General features: G+C 40.9%; 1 protein-coding gene across 2 annotated transcripts in view; it reads left to right on the forward strand.

The window, feature by feature from the left end:
- The window catches only part of Gpcpd1 (glycerophosphocholine phosphodiesterase 1), a 44753-nt gene extending 37829 nt beyond the window's left edge, over positions 1 to 6924 (forward strand). For both annotated transcript variants that reach the window (XM_028754221.1, XM_028754230.1), the window contains 3 exons: positions 63 to 198; positions 637 to 797; positions 5299 to 6924. In XM_028754221.1, coding sequence (XP_028610054.1) covers positions 63 to 198; positions 637 to 797; positions 5299 to 5488 — 487 coding nt within the window. In that variant the 3' untranslated portion in view covers positions 5489 to 6924. The remainder of the gene's footprint in view (positions 1 to 62; positions 199 to 636; positions 798 to 5298) is intronic.
- The last annotated feature ends 10844 nt before the right edge of the window (positions 6925 to 17768 follow it).

Here is a 17768-nt window from a genome sequence, read left to right on the forward strand (position 1 = left end):
AAAGTTTCAAAGTAATTTTGTTATCTTCCTACCAATCTTTCCCCTTTATCTTGTCTGTTTAGGGTTCGGCAGAAGCAAAACAAATATCCCATATTATTTTTGACCCAAGGAAAGTCTGATATTTACCCTGAACTCATGGACCTCAGATCTCGGACAACACCCATTGCAATGAGCTTTGCACAGTTTGAAAATATCTTGGTAAGTTGTTTCAATTTCACATGAATGCCCTGTATTTCCTTCAAGTGCTCTCACTCCCCACTCCATCATTGTTTCCTTAATTACTACTGTCACATGCACATACATGATGAATAAATAGATAAACACAGCTGACTGAGTACATTAAGTGTTGCTTGTATGTAAGTTCTCATTTTATTTTAGACAGTATTAAATAAGGTTTCCTATTGTTCTAAAAACTGGCATTCATTATGTGCTTATAAATTACATTTATATATTAATGTTTTATATATATTATATGTACTATATATACATATAGAATCCATTAAATAAGGGAAATTATAAGGAAAAAAATGTGTCCATTTTTTCCTCTTGCATCTCCTCTAGAGAACACTAACCTGGAGTCTGATTATTTAATATCTGTAATTACTATGTTTCTTTAATGAATTTTTCTTCTTCTAGGGGATAAATGCCCATACAGAAGACCTCCTTAGAAACCCATCCTATGTCCAAGAGGCAAAAGCTAAGGGATTGGTCATATTCTGCTGGGGTGATGATACCAATGATCCTGAAAACAGAAGGAAACTGAAGGAATTTGGAGTAAATGGTCTAATATATGATAGGTATTTGTTTTTCATAAAAAGTCTCCATGGAATTGTTCAAAAAGTGTAGTTTTTATCTTTTAAACTATTAAATTTAGTTAAGTTAAATTTATGTAGTTTAGCCTAAAGTTTATCTGACACTTGTGATCTTTTCCCAGATGTTGAGATAAGTGTCAAAAGTCACTTAAAAAGCCCTAACCCAAATCTGTAATTTGCCTTGGAGTAAGGATACCCTACCTGCTGCCTTTCAAAACTTTTTCTGTAGTTGTCTTACTTTCTATTGCTGTGAAGAGGCACTGTAGCCAAGGCGCCTTTTTTGCAGTTCCAGAAGGTGAGCCTATACTTATCATGGTGGGGAGTGTGGCAGCAGGCGGGCATGGCACTGGAGTAGTAACTGACAGCTTACTTCTGATCTACAAGCAGGAGGCAGAGACAGACAGACAGACAGACAGACAGAAACAGAACAGACTGGCCCTGGTGTGGACTTTTGTAACCTCAAAGTTTACTGCCTTGTGACATACAAGGCCACACATACCTCCTAATCCTTCCCAAATCGTCCACCAGCTGGGGACTGTACTTTCTCACTTGAGCCTCCACAGTGATCTCATTGAATTCTGTGGCTTTTGTATCTTTACACATTGCCAGTTATACATGTATCCAACTCAGGACATTTCTCTGACTTTTAAAACTTTTATATCCCTTATCATCTTGATTTCAGCATAAATAGCCTTTCTTACTTATTCTGCTTTCTCAGGCTAAATCCTTGAGAAAAGGATTTAAATCCTTAAATCTTCCAGGCCAGTGTTCTTTAACCTCTTCACTCCTGTTTTTCTCTGGGATCTTTCCTTTCACAAAATTCCTCAATAGGATATTTCTTTTTGCTTCAGAGAATAACTTCTGTACACTGAAACGCCACTTGAACAATGATTACACTATTTTAAATAGTTTCTTCTGTACACAGAACTTTGGTGAAGATCACACATGTGTGTGTGACATTATAGCACGTACCTTCCTTCCTGGCCTCTCTGAGCTCATACCTCCCTGTTCGCTACTGCACACACACAGAGTGTGGGCCGCACAAGGGCAGGGCACTTTGCCTTTTGTGTTTACTATCTTCAGAGGCTAGGACAGGGGTCAAATATTTGTTGACTTGATACAAAAGCCAGCTTCCTAGGAATTGGTATGTGAGATGTAAGTTTAATAGCTGCTAATACTCAGAAAGTATTAATACAAAGTAATTCAAAGATGTTTTAGGTTGTAAAAAACATTGACTGGAAGGGGGAAGCTCAAAGTTTTAACCAAACCTGTTTTAAGAAGAAACAAAAATATACTTTCCTTGGATTTAATTCATACTACTCTTTGTCCTACTAAGTTATATCATTCTTTAATAAAGATTTTAATCCCACTATTTTGTCTGAACCTGCCTAGTTTGTTCACTTATTTCTTTTGATTTTGAACATAGGGAGGGTTTTACTCAGACTGACTTAGTCTTACAATCTTCCTGTCTCTGCTTCCCAAAGACATTATGGTTAAATGCTGCCATGCCTAGCTGGTCTGCCGCCTTATTTACCTATCTCCCTGCCTTTTAAACCAGTTGGTTAATTTTGTCTAAACCAAAGTGGCTAGCCAGTCTTTTAAAAATTGGTGTTTCCAACTAACAAAATAAAAACTTAAATTTGACATTACAATACTGGCTTCATTAAATGTTGGGAAGTTTTATGTGTATGCAGAAGAAATGACTGCAGATATTTAGGGACAAGAAAAAGTTGGTGTAAGCTAATTCCATGGATGACTCTGATAAGGAATACAAATTAAAACAGATCTTCATCTCAAGGGCTTTCATGCTTGAAGCCAAACGTTGACATGTAACAGTAGTATAATATTATTATTATTATAACAAGTGCTGAGGAAGATTAGATTCTTCCTGGCTCACCTTTGAAGAGAAAGAACAGAGATCGAAGTTTGAGATGGTCAGATTTACTTTGATGGGACTTGCATTTCAGGCATGGGCCCAGCATGAGGCAGGGTAGAACTGTAGGGGCATATAGAGGACCAACCTGGCATGAGCTCTACTTAGGGTCCAAGAGACAAGGGAGCTTAGATTGGTGTGAAAATATATGCATATAACATAAAAATTCAAATAGTTCTCTAGAGCTTATAATGAAAACACCAGGTTTATTCCTTTAACTGGCTCTGGCCAAGTTCCTGATTTCTCGTGTTTTGTTTTTCTTTTTATGTTATGTTTACCTGTATGTTTCTTTTTTTTTTTAAGATTTATTTATTATATATGAGTACACTGTAGCTGTCTTCAGACACACCAGAAGAGGGCATCAGATCTCATTACAGATGGTTGTGAGCCACCATGTGGTTGCTGGGATTTGAACTCAGGACCTCTGGAAGTGCAGTCAGTGCTCTTAACCACTGAGCCATCTCTCCAGCCCCTACCTGTATGTTTCTAAATAGAGTAATTAGTGATTTAGAGCCTGCGAGGCATTTGAGAGAACAGTGATAGAAGTGTGTAGGTTTTGCTTTGTTTCTGTTTTGTAGCCTCAGTAACAAATTTATATAAATACCAAATATTTTATTTAAGGCATATTATTTAAGGATTAAAATTTTGTAAGAGAAAAATTATGTAGCGAATGGAAAGCAAGGGAGGGAAGAACTGGTATTATACAGAAGCACATGAGGACTAAAATGACTGCCTTCACACTCACTGCAAGTGTCTGTTCTCCCCCACCCCCTTCTCTTGCTCCTCTTTTTTTTTTTTTTAAGTTGGTGGTGATGTTTGGGACTAAACTTGGTCAATCTCAATGCCACTCAAGTTCTCTGTCACTGGTCTGTGTTCCTGATCCCCTAGCATGAATCTAGCTGGGCTTTGAGGGGCATGCCTGCAATCTCAGTACTTGCATAGAAGCAAAAGGAGTAGGACCTCCAGGCCTGCTTGACTGCAGTAGACTTTGCTATCTGCCATGCCAAAGCCAGATGGTAATTTGACAAAACTATAAAGACCATCCTAAATTAACCACTCCCAATGCAATGTTAGAAAGTAAAGTGCAGCAGCTTTATATGACAAGTAGGGGCTATCTGTACAGTCTGTGCTTTAACCATTTTGTAGAGAAGTAGTTTTTCATCGAGAACTGTGAAGTCACATTGGTTGCTGTTTCTTCTAGTATTTGTTTCCCCTGTGAAACTCTGGAGAATCTACTCTTTGTTACCAGTGCTCTGGATGATAGATATGAACCTTCTAAGTTTGTTTTACTCCTTTCTGAGCACTTGGTACCCTCCTTTTATCCTGTTGGTATATTCATTAAAGACTGGGCTGGGATTTAGCATAGTCAGTACAGTGTTTACCCTAGCATGCACAAAGCCTAGAGTTTGTTCACAACACAGCATAAACTTAGTGTGATGGTACATGGCTATAGTCTCAGCACTCACAGGAGGCCAGGCATGAGACCCTATTTGGGGGATGAAGATGAACTTCTGGATGAGGATGTTGCTCAGTGGTAGTGTGTGTGTGGTGCCTTGGGCTTATCCCTGGTACTGGATAAAAGATAGGGGATGTTGTACGGCGTTTCTGAGATTCCTGTATTTTGTTTCTAGATTTATTTTCTGTAAGTCCTCTGTATCATAGCTTTTGGACCTCACTTGTAAACCTTTCTCTGTCTTTCTATTTTGATTCTAGTCTGGAATTTTTGTATCTGTTTGTATTGAGTTTTCCATATATGCTATTGCTTTTTAATTCCTAAGGACTTTTGTTTTGTTGCTGACAGTGCTATTTAGGGAGTATGTAGTATCCTATTCTTCTCATTTGATGAATGTATTTCTCCCAAGTTGGGTTGTTACTTTGTTATTTTTCTTTTTTAAGCTTTTTAAAGCTGCCCTTCTCTCCCTCTCTCCCTTTCTCCCTCTCTCCCTCTCTCCCTCTCTCCCTCTCTCCCTCTCTCCCTCTCACTCTCTCGCGCTCTCTCTCTCTCTCTCTCTCTCTCTCTCTCTCTCTCTCTCTCTCATTCCATGTTTTAAAGGTTTTTGGTTGAAATCTAGGAAGCTCTGGATCAATCAGTGGGGTTGTCACTTTGAGCTTTGTTACCGGATGGTCTTGGCAGCCTGCTGCTCTGACCTCTGAGGTTGTATTTACGGCTTCACTTAGCTGATCAGATTCCTCAAAAGAGACTGTCTGCTTGATACCTGGGGGACCTTGACTGGCTACCAGTGTGGTCAGAGTTAATCCATCATTTCTTTTAACAGAAAAATCTTGTGTTACTGTGCACAGTTAGAGTATGTATATATTCTAAGACTGTCTTCCCTCCTGTGACATCATGAAAATTCTCTCATGACCCTGTGTCTTTGCTTGACTTTCACAGAGCAGCATTTGAAGCTTTGATCTTGATCATTATCATAAAGCAGAATAAAATACCTGTAATAAGGATATTCTGGGTATTTTTAAAATGACTTTTCTTAAAAAGTCAGACAGTCTTTAATAAACATGAAATTACATTATGTTTTTGTGTCTGTTTCATCGTAGGATATACGATTGGATGCCTGAGCAGCCGAATATATTCCAAGTGGAGCAGTTGGAGCGCCTGAAGCGAGAATTGCCAGAGCTTAAGAACTGCTTGTGTCCCACTGTTAGCCACTTTATTCCTTCTCCTTTCTGTGTGGAGCCTAATATCCATGTGGATGCTAATGGCATTGATAATGTGGAGACCGCTTAGTTTGTAGTACACAGAGGACATTTAGGGGCACACCGCTGTTCTGATGTTCAGTTTTCACCATCGAGCACTGCTGTTGTCTTAGGTTTCTCAGTCCAATGAAGCAATAATGAAGTATTTTACTATTTCATTACAGTTCCCGCAAGAATATCAAGTATGCTATTTATCACTTGTCCAGGTATAATTACCAATCATTCTCTGTATAATGAGAAAATATACTGTTAAACATTTTCAACGAGATATCTAAGCCTATAATGGTGAATCTCCATTAAAAGCATAATACTTGCAAATTAATTATACAAATATCTCATATTTAAAGTTCAGACTTTTCATTTGATTAAGTTCAGTGCTTGAGAAAAATGACTGCATAATTATACCTGACCATGGAAAAAATAAGTACCTCAATGCATGCATTTGCACTGGTGGCTCCAGCTGCACAAGTCTGTGTCATCCATGTACATAGGTATCTTTACATGGGTTGATAGGAACATGCACCGTTTCCCTTTAGTATAAACCTCAGATTGCTGCCACTTCCCACCTGACCTAAACCAGCCTGCAGATGAACCTCAAAACTTGTTTCATAAACTGTTCAAAGATGTTCCAGGATCCTGCAGGGTAACTTTATGTATAAAGTGTTTGTAAGGAGTATGTATTGCATAGCTAGTAGTGTAGATCAGAATGTATAAATTTGACTCAATGCATGCTTTAGGTTCTAAGCATGTGATTGTACATGTTTACTGTTGAGTCCTTGCATCTGGTGCTAGGTGAGTGAGATGTTAAGGACTGAAGATAGCTTGTCGCCTAAAACCCAGTCTGTTTTAGACACTGAGTATGCTTATTTAGTGTCTCACTACCTAGTAAACATCATTGCTGTGTGTGTTACACAGGAGTTAAATTCCCATGCAGAAAAATAAATGTCCTGAATTCTCAAATTGGTATTCTTTATTGTTTAATATATATCATGTATGTAATTTATTTAGGAATGTAGATCTTATTGTATATAAATGCATGCTTTTAGGATTATACTAAGATTTCATTAGAAGATTGTATTGATAAAACTGTACCTTCAAAATGAATGTTAAATAAAATGACAGATTTATTTTTTTCCGCATCTTAAAATGAAATTTCAAGAAAGTATTTTGCAGAATGGTTTTATAATGGTATTCTGTCTGACAAATAGAAATTTTATTCTGCTTGTATGGGCTGGCTCACTATACTTTCACAGTTCCTGTTGAGGTAGTTTGTTCATGTATTGACATATTTTGACAGAAGCTAAAAACCTAAAACTTGACAAGTTGTACCTTTTTTTTTTTTAATTTTTTGAGACAACCTGTGTAGCCTTGGCTGTCCTGGAACTCACTGTGTAAACCAGCTGGTTTTGGACTCTCAGATCCATCTGCCTCTGCCTCCTAAGTGGTATTAAAGTCTTGCGCCACCACCTTTGGCTTCCTGATTTGTTCTTAACAGTGCAGCAATGGGGGTTTGGGTCAGCTCTTCACTATGGACAGATGGGGTCTGAAAACCTATGTTATTGTATTTGTAACAGTGTTTAGTGGAACCTAACATAGTTTAGAAAATGGTTTTCTACCAGGGTATTTCTATACTTTCCCATGTTGAATCTTGTAACATTTTCAAGTAACCAGGTACCTTCAGAAAATGTAATTGTTTTTCTTCATAGACCTGTGCACCGTGTGGTACGTTCCCTTAAGCCTCTCTAGTTTTGTTCTGCGGCCATTCCCATGTATTTCCCCTCCTAGATCCACGGTTGTGTACAGGACAGAAGGGAGGCAAAAGGGTGCAGGAGAGAGTGGAAAGAAGAGTTGGTAGGAAGTGTGGGTTTAGTTTGCTGAGAACTCGGCTGTTGTACCATAGAGCCTGGCCACTGTCTTCTTTGTTACTAGTTGATTACAGACTGTATGAGCTAACCCAATGCCTCATATCACTAGCTGTCACTTCCCACTCTACTCAGCCAGGCCATGACTAGTCCTGTACACACCCTCTGTGCCTGTGTGTCCTTTGCTTGGAATCTTGCCCGATCACCTCCACACTCTTGCTACATCATCTAACTTTATCCACTGCCAATACTTATGAAAGGGAGGGACCCATATTTTACTACTCCTTATATTGCATTTGCCAGTGACCTTGGGGCATTCCAGACACAGTTAGCATTCATCTTACCTACTTTGTTTTTATTTCCACAGTAAATGAAATGTATTATGAATGCACATTTTGAAGTGGCTTACATTATGACCACTGGGATAGCTTATTGATGTCAATTTTTACATGTAGAAGTTTATTAATTATGCACTTTCTAGTAAGGTCTATGATTCTCTGGCATTTGCTTCCTGTACTAGCACTGCTAAGTATGGAAGCAGGGCACACAGCTCCCTCCTGAAGGTGGTGTTGAGGGCTGCTCTGACTTCTCGTCTATGCAGATAGAGCTTATTGGACTTGTGTGTAGTGCAGGACAACTTGCCAATCATGTATGGTGATCATTTTCTCTTCTGCCTTTTTCTCTGTAGCTGTCACAGCCTGTGCCGTCTACAGTGTAATGGATTTGGTCACACTGGCTTGGTGAAAGAGTACCCTTCATTGAGATAACGATTTCATTTTCAATCTTGAGTGTGACTTTCTGATTGAAACTAAGGTATTCATATCAGAAGTACAATACTGTTCTCAATCATGATCAGGGATTCATTTAACCTCATTGGGCATCTAGAGAGAAGTAAGTTTGAGATATTTAAATTGTAAGAAAGCATATGATTAGGATTATGCTATAGGGCAGGCATGAAGCCCTGGATTCAATCCCCAGCACTGCATAAACCAGGTGTCATGATGTATATGTATCCTGTAATCTCAGAAGTTTAAGGTGAACTTGCTATGGCAGTTTTAGGCCATCCTGGGATACACAATATCTAGTCTTAAAAACAACAAAACAAAATGAAATAGTTATGACTTCTCAAGCCCTTAATGGAGCGACAGCCAGAAAAAGTTATGGCAGTTTGAATCATAACCTGTTTAAACTCAGGCCAAAGTAGTCATGTTTCTGTTGTGTTGTTTTGTTTGGGTGGGGTGGGGTGCAAGCTGCCTTGGAAGAAGAAAATGTAAGAGTCCTAGTATTTATTTCAAAGCAGAGAAGAGGGGTGAAGAAATGGTCCAAAGGGCCAAGGTTCCATTTCAGACACCTACATGGTGATTCACAACCTCTATTAACTATAGTTTTAGGGGCATCTGGCATCTTCTGGCCATTGTGACCACAAAATGTATCTGGTGCAGACATTTATGTAGGCAAAATGCCTATAGGATAAAAAAAAAATAAAAGTATTAGTTGTAGTGGCAAATGTGTTTGATCACAGCACCGGAGAGTCAGGCCTCGTCCAAGTAGGACTACACCGTGAGCCATTCTCAACCCCAGCCCCCAGCAACAAAAACTACTGAAGTAATACTCATTTAGAAATAAATCTCTGGGTTAATTTATACATTATATTTTATGAGATTTAAACAAACATCCTCTACCCATTGTATCGGATGGAAAGTGGGGTGAGACACGAGCTAATTGCAGAAAGTGAAAATGCTTAGCAAAAGCCCAGTAGCATCCCATCCATGGCTTCAAGTCATCCCTGCAGCCCAGACTGTGAGATCTGTATACTCGGCCCATCCTGGCTCTGTTTAACTCTGTGAAGGGCACCTCAATGGTTCCTCACCAGGTTTTCCTTCATCTGCAAGCCAGCTTCCAACCCCTCCACCTGCCATGCCTTGTCTCTTGCTGAGTTCATGTGATCAAGCAGCTGCCCTGTTTTCAAATTTCTCCCATATATTCTTTAATAACTTGAAAGTCATCTTATGTAGATGAGTTCACTCAGTATTTGAAATACTGTGTTGGTTTGCTATATTACAAATATTGAGGTGGGGTGTGTATAATCCTATTTTAAAAGTAGAGTCATGCCGGGCAGTGGTGGCGCACGCCTTTAATCCCAGCACTTGGGAGGCAGAGGCAGGCGGATTTCTGAGTTCAAGGCCAGTCTGGTCTACAGAGTGAGATCCAGGACAGCCCGGGCTATACAGAGAAACACTGTCTTGAAAAACAAAACAAACAAACAAAAAAGAGTTATTTAACTACAATTTTATTCAAAATGTTCCAGTAAAATATGTTGCTTTTACATTTATGCACTTAAGAGTTCATTCCTAGATCTTAACAGCTACTTTGAAGATTTTCTTTTTAATAAACCGGGGGTTTTTTCTTTTTTCTTTTTTTTCTTTTTGGTTTTTCGAGACAGGGTTTCTCTGTGTAGCCCTGGCTGTCCTGGAACTCACTCTGTAGACCAGGCTGGCCTCGAACTCAGAAATCCACCTGCCTCTGCCTCCCAAGTGCTGGGATTAAAGGCGTGCACCACCACTGCCCAGCTGGGTTTTTTTTTCTTTTTGAATTTTGCATTATGTATCCCAATCCCACTTATCTCTACCATTTTTATCTGCCCTCCACCCTTGCAACACCCTCAAAAAATAAATCTCGTGGAAGCTGCAGTGTGTCACGTAGTGTATTCTTTTATCCATACATCTTCATTGCAAATGTTCACTACAATAAATCCTTGGTCTGGTTCGAGGCCTCTGGCTTCTGCTCTATCATCAGTACTGGATCCTCAGTGGACTCTTCTCAGCTATCCTGTTGATGGCCTGTGTCATGGAGATCCTGCAGCTTTGGCTCTGCAGAACCAGCCCCTTTGTGCACTCCAGCAGTACATAGATGGGGTAGATGTTGGAGTGAGCCAACTCAAAGCCCTGAATCTAGGCCTGGGTGGTAGCTGAGTTGGTCAGCCTGCCAGCTCTGCTGCACCCACACCACCAGGGCAAGCTCTCCAGCACTGCCCTAGCTAGTTCACCCAGTGCTGCAGCTGGCAAGGGGGCAGAGCCAGCCCTTAGGTTCTCATGCCTTTGGGGCCAGCTTACCAGCACCACCAGGACCAACTCTACTGTGCTGCCCTTAGACATTGTGAGGTGCTGGGCCCACTCTTAAATGCTGCAGCTGGTGAGAGGTGGGGCCAGCTCTGTGTACCCCTTACATATTAACAGGCTTCCAGGTGGCAGGGATGTCTGCATGGCCTTTGGTGGTAATATAGGCCACAGATACTGACACAGACCCCTACTGCTGCATGGCCAAGGGACTAGACATGGCCCTCGGCAAAAGCATAAACCAGCAAAAGCATAAGCCAGCTCTTTTCCATGACCTCAGTCGGCAGGGCAGGCTACTCAAATCAGGCTGTTCCTCTTCTACTTTCTTGTCTTGACTCTCTTCATAGTGCTCCAACCACTCTGCTTTCCCTCTCTAGAATGTTTATTACATTTTGCTTACTTTGTGTTTGCATGCGAGCGTGCATCTGGGCATGGTTTACATGCTACAATGCTCATGTGGGTTCCGTGAACTAAACTCAGGCCATTAGGGTGACGGGTATCCCTCTGAGTCATCTCACTGGCACATAAATGGGCTTTTAAACAAATTCCCATTGCCCACCAACTGTTAATTGATCATAATCCTAACAGCCTTGTGAATTCATTTTAGTCAAAATAGTCCAAATCTTCTGACATGTGAGTGGGAAGGAAGGGGGGGTCTTATTTAGCCTCAGGGATTTTCTAAGTGACTGGCCATAACTAAAGTGGGTTTCTCCTTCTAGTTTAAGAACTGTCCTCCCGGGCGGTGGTGGCGCACGCCTTTAATCCCAGCACTTGGGAGGCAAAGACAGGTGGATTTCTGAGTTCGAGGCCATCCTGGTCTACAGAGTGAGTTCCAGGACAGCCAGGGCTACACAGAGAAACCCTGTCTCGAAACCCCCCCCCCAAAAAAAAAGAACTCTCCTATAAATTTTATTAGTGACTACAGTCACAGGCAGCCTGGGATTTTCTTCTGATTGTCAGTGGAAATGTCACTTTGATGCTCAGTGAACTCTCACAACAGATGGCTGCCAACATTAAAAAAAGCAAATCTCAAATTTTTCTCATTTTCTGGGAGAACCAGCCCTTGATAGGAAGTATTTAATTTATTTGATGAGCATTTGAAGGTTTAAAAAATAGTCATTTTTTCTTCCTCTTAATTTTAATGGGATGAAGGAATGAGTGATGTTTGTGTTGTGACATTAACTACAGTTGAATGTGTATGCAGCCTACACACAAATGTCACACCCTTGAGCTGTAAGCCTCTTTCAGACCTGTCATCCCAACTTAGAGCTAAAACTGACTTAGGGAGGGTTTCCAAAAAGATATTTTACAGGGCCAGGTTGAACCCCAGCACTTGGTGAGGATAATCCACCCGACACAGCAGTTCTCCAGCCTATGGTTTCTGGGAGTTCACCTACACAGGTTACCACTGTTCAAGGGTTCACTTTTTTATTTGGTTGGTTGGTTGGTTGGTTGGTTTTTGTTTTTATGAAACATGGTTTCTCTGTGCAGCCCTGATTGTCCTGGAACTCCTTTTGTAGACCTCAGAGATCCTCCTCCCTCTGTCTCCTGAGTGCTGGGATAAAGGTCCTCACCACCACCACACTGGGCTTTATTTATTTATTTATTTATTTATTTATTTATTTATTTATTTATTTATTTTTAGCGTACAAAGTAAGCCTTTTCAAATAGCCTTAATTTCAAATATACATCCCTCTACTCTTCTCCCCATCTCCCTGACCTACCCATCTCTTGCTAAAATCTGGTAAAGGCTCTTGCCATGAGTTTAGGACATGTTAAAATCAGTGAGGAGTGCACATCTCCACTGCATTAGGGGTAATCTGTTCAATTTCTTCCAGTTTCCTTATTTATGTTTACCACATGCAGGTTGATATGTTTATTACAGTAACTCTTATACTAATATAAAATATTTTTATAAAATATTAACCATATTTTCCTTCCCAATTATTCCAGCTGATTCTCATTCATATATACCTGATATTTACTTTTACATTTTTAGACTCAAATTTTTAAAATTGAAGTGTGACTTCCATTTACCTACAAATACTATCAAATCATTTTTTAATTCATGATTTTTTTCTGCCTCTCTCTGCCAAGCACTTGCGATTTCTAGCTTAGTCTGTCTCAATCATAATGATCTCTACCTGTTTGATTTGAAGGTACTTTCCAAGGTGTTTTTTTTTTTTTTTTTGTGAACTCCTGCTTTGCTTATTTTGGGACTTTGTCTTAACGTGTGTGTGTGTGTGTGTGTGTGTGTGTGTGTGTGTTGGAACTGAGAGTATATTTTTCTCATTTCTTCTTTCTTCCTTCCAATGTCTGATGGTCTTGTGATTTCATCCCTTGGGAGCTCCAGACCTCAGTGTGAAATCAAATATATGATTTATACCTGTAGCTAACGACCAGAAGAGGCAGGGGACCAGAGTAAAGAATGTAATTTCTATAGTAGAGGTCTCTGTTTCTGTGGGTCCCAATGTCTACCTTTGGGTTGCAGTGTTTGCTGTTGGGGAACTCCCCCTATTCAACTGGATGCGGTCTTTGGGCTGTAAGGCAGAGTGTTCTTCTCTCCCTACCCCCACTCGAAGGCAGAGAAGGCCATGGAAGCAGAGCCTGACCAGGTAGGCTCTTGGATCACCCCATCTTATTCAGAGTAACCGAGCTTGACAAGTGTGCAGGACTCCATTCCAAGACACCTCGTAATTCTGACTCTCAAGCCTTCTGGGCTGTTTCTTTGGCTGTTCCTTTCATCCTATGAGACTTCTCACTTTCTTCTAACACACTTCCTTCTAGTATCAGGTGAAGCTGTTTGGAGGCCTTTAAACTTATCTGTGAATGAATATAAAACCTGTAAAATGCTGAAACATAATTTGATGTAGGTTTTCATTTTAGCACCTTTGCCAAACCCTTGAAATTACCTGCTGTCCTAAAAGAACCTCATGAAATTACCTGCTGTTCTGGAAAGCCTAGACAGACAAGGTTAAGAAAGGACATTCGCGGGTCTCAGGTCCCAGGAACTTAAAGAACTTCTGGTATTTCCTGGGAGCCGGTTACTATAGTGGGATGGTCTTAGACAGATGAGGATTTGATAGTGGGATAGCCTTAAGCAACAATCCTTGTCTAAACTTCCCGTTTTGCTGAGTCTTTATAACCTGCCACCTGAAATTAAAGTTACAGATTAGAACTCTAGACTTGCTCTCCTTCTTTGTGTCTCTTATCCCTTCATTCTTTTGCCCCCTTCCCTAAGGTCTCATCGAATCCCCCGCGGGCCGGGGCATATCTTGTATTTTATTCTCATGGTAAGATAATGTATATAATCAGTATTAGTAAATATATTTTAAAAATTGTTTTAGGTTGATTTGTTGTATGAGTGTTTGACCTGCTTGTATGTATGTGTAACAAGCACATGCCTGGTGTTTGCAGAGGTTAGAAGGTACTATTGGATTTCCTGGAACCAGAGTTACAGGTGGTTGGGAGTCACTATATCAGTGTTGGGAACTGAACTTGGGTTCTCTACAAGAACAGCAATGCCTTTAACTGCTGAGTGATCTCTCCAGTCCCAATAAGCATATATTAATTTAAATAGATAATTAAGATTTTATTGAGATTTTCATATATGCATATAAAGCATTTAATTAAATCTACCCTATATTCCTTCTCATGCTTCCACCAATATTCCCTTTGAGTGCTCTTATTTGCTATAATTGTATGTGTTTGAGTGTTTTGTTTACATGTATGTATGTATGTATGTATGTATGTATGTATACTATGTGTGTGCCTAGTACTCACAGAAGCCAGAAGGAGGTGTTAAATCCCCTGAAACTGGAGTTCCAGACAGTTGTAGGCCACCTTGTAGACACTGGGAACTGAACCTAGATCCTCTAAAAGAATAAAACACTCTTAAATGCTATCTTAGGCATGTCTACAGCCCTATGTGTTTAAAAAATAATAAAAAACTCCCTGAGTGTACTTAATGTTGGCAGTGTGCCCATGAGTGTGGGCAGCCTCTCAGGGGCCGTACTCTTCTTGAAGAAGATGGATTCTCTGTCCTAAAAACCATTTATCCTCAATAGTTCCTCAGCTAGGAGTGAGATTCCATGATTCCCCACCTCATCCATGCTGGTATTTGGGCTGCCTTGATATTGCATGTGTCTTGTGCATGCTGTCAAAGTCCTATGAATTCATGTGTGCCTGGAAAATAACTGTTTCTCTAGTCACCTACTGCACTACCTCTGGCTTCAATCTTTCTGACCCCTTGTCCTGGTTGGATTTTTGTGGATTTGACACAGCTAAAGGTATCTTGGGAAGAGGACCTGGGTTGAGAAGATTCCTTTATCAGATTGCCTGTAGGCAAAGTCTTTAGAACATTTTCTAGATTCTTGTTATGAGAGAGCCCAGCTTACTATGGGCCATGCTGCTCCCCCCCTCCGCTCCCCTCCCAGCAGACGGTCCTTGCATTGGAGAGCAATCCAGTAAGCAGTATTCCTCTGTGACTTCAGTTCCTGCTTTCAAGTTCCTGCCTGGGCTTCAGTTATACCGAAGAAGCTCCGTTTTATGCTAGGTATCACCGAAGTACTCACCAGCCGTTTGTCTCTGACTCTAGGCCCTGGAACATAAGTTCCCAGTAACCTTAATTCAGTGATCCCCATCCAAAATGTACAGCTGTCACTATCTACTTGTTTAAAAACTTATGGCTAATTTTTTTTTTCGTTTTTTGCTTCTGTAACTTGCTTACGAAGATACCCAGAGTTTGTTTTCAGTTGCCTTAATCACTTAGCTTGGCAGAAAAGAACAGTTTTTACTTGCTTACATAGATTTGAAGGTCATCCTTGTGGTTTTCCCCTTTTAAAGTCTTTTCCCAAACCCCTCCTTCACTGTAATCTCAAATTTAACTCAGAGGTTCCTAGCCCTGCTAGGAGATAACCAATGAAGCTTATAATTGGATTGAGTTTATGATCTTTTCTCAGGGATCCCAAATTCCATACTTCCCTCAATTCAATGCCAAAAGGTTCAGAGAGAGCCACTGGTCTCTGGTTAATGATAAATGCTTGGAAATCTCAGTTCTTAGAAATAATTTTCTACAATCAGGGACCCTGCATGGGTTTGACCTAGGCTCTCTGCATATATGCTATAGTTGTGTAGCTTGGTGTTCTTGTGGACTTTGACAGCGGGAGCAGAGGCTATCTCTGACTCTTCCTCCTACTTGGTTGTCTCCTCCAGCCTTAAAATGAGGGGAGAGGGCCTAGTCTTATTGTATCTTGATATGTCACATTTGGTTGATATTCCTGGGAGGCTTGCCTTTTTCTGAAGGAAATTTGTTTCCTAAAGGGAGGAGTGAATCTGGGAGAGAGGGGAGGTGGGGGAGACAGGCTGGGAGGAGAGGAGGAAGGGAAAACTGAGATTGATGTAGTATATGAGAGAAGAATACGAGAGAGAGAGAAAGAGAGAGAGAGAGAGGGAGGGAGAGAGAGAGAGAGAGAGAGAAAGAAGGGGGGGGGGGGGGGAATCCCAAGACTGTGAACTGAAAAAAACCTTGTTATGGTGCTGCTCAGTAGGATCTGGTGTCCTCTTCTGGAATCTTCAGGCTCCCCAGACACACATGCAGATCTTAACACATACACACAAAATAAAAAAAAAAAAAGCAAACAAAGCAAAACAGAATTAGGACCGTTCTTCAGCTGTGGCTTTCTACTCGGGCAATTCTAATTTATAGCAAGTTAATATTAAAACCAACCATAATGTTCTCCATCAGGAAAATGCAAGTTAAGTATAATTTGATACTGGCTCATTCCAGTCAGAACGGCTGTTAGGAAGAAGTGGTAACAAAGTGGATGAGGCTGTTGGGGAACGGGAGCATTTGTTTATTATTGGCTGAAGTACAAAGCAGTGCAAATGGGCAATAACTATGAAATCAGTGTGGAGGTTTCTCACAAAAAGTTAAAACTAGGGTTGCCGTATGATCCAGCTACATCACTTCTAGCCACATACCCCAAACACTTGGTATCCCACTCCAGAGATATTTACACAAATGTGTTCATTGCTACTTTATTGACAAGAGGTAGGTAATGGAACCAGCCTACACATCCATCAACCAATGAATGACAAAATGCCGTACATTTACACAATGAAATGTTATTCAAATACAAAGAAAAATGAAATTAAGAAAATTGCAGAAGCCAGGGCATGGTGGCACAAACCTTTAATCCCAGCACTTAGGAGACAGAGGCAAGTTTGAGGTCAGCTTGAGCTATGGAGGGAGTTCCAGGATAGCCAGGGCTACACAGAGAAACCTGGTCTCAAAAAAAGGGGAGGGGGAGTAGAAAATTGCAGCAAAAGTGGACGGAACTGAAAATATTAAACTGAGGTAACCAAGGTGCAGAAAGAATGTTCTCTCACAAGCAGATCCTAACTTTTTTGTTTGTTTGTTTGTTTGTTTTGTTTTTCGAGACAGGGTTTCTCTGTGTAGCCCTGGCTGTCCTGAAACTCACTCTGTAGACCAGGCTAGCCTTGAACTCTCGAACTCAGAAATCCGCCTGCCTCTGTGCCCCAAGTGCTGGGATTAAGGGCGTGCGCCACCACCGCCCGGCTAGATCCTAACTTTGAATGATTAGTATTTAATAATTTAACTTAAGTTCATGATGGACATCGTGTGCAATGTTCATAGTCTGCAGTGAGCACAGTGTGCAAACACCTCTGCAGCAGGACACAAAGCTTTGGGGGACATAGCTAAGTGATATAGCTGAGACATTCGGCAATTAATTCAACTCGGAGTGCTTGTAGGCCGGGAAGCTGGGAAGAGGCCATTAGAGGAAGAGGAAGAAAAAGAGACATTAAGAGAGAATAGCATACATGTGATACTAAAGTAGAGATGGAGAAGAATATGGGGATGGGAAATTATGGAGTTGTCATAGAAACGGTATGGGAAGGGAGGAGTGGGGCAAGGGTTAGCCAAAACCACACTTGTATGAACCATATGGAAGGAAACTTACTGCTTTGTAAGCTTAAAGAAAGGCTGGGTGGGAGGTGCCCTGCATGCTGTATAATGCTCCCAGGGAAGCTCTCACTATGTAGCCTTGGCTGGCCTAGTACTCACTATATAGACCAGATGGCCCTTGAAATAATACAGATCCTCCTGGCTCTGCCGGCATTAAAGGTGTGTCCCACTAGGCCAGGCCCGCGTCGCTGGTCTTTGTCAACTTCACACAAACTAGACACCTGAAAAGAGGAAACATCAGTTAGAAGATGCCTGCGTCAGACTAGCCACGGGCAAACCTGGTGGGACATTTTCTTGACCTTTGATGTAGGAAGGCTTGGCCCAGTTTTGGCAGTCCCACCCTTA

The sequence above is a fragment of the Grammomys surdaster genome, unplaced genomic scaffold (genome assembly GCF_004785775.1).
Source record: "Grammomys surdaster isolate TR1022 unplaced genomic scaffold, NIH_TR_1.0 129, whole genome shotgun sequence".
Classification (NCBI taxonomy): Eukaryota; Metazoa; Chordata; class Mammalia; order Rodentia; family Muridae; genus Grammomys; species Grammomys surdaster.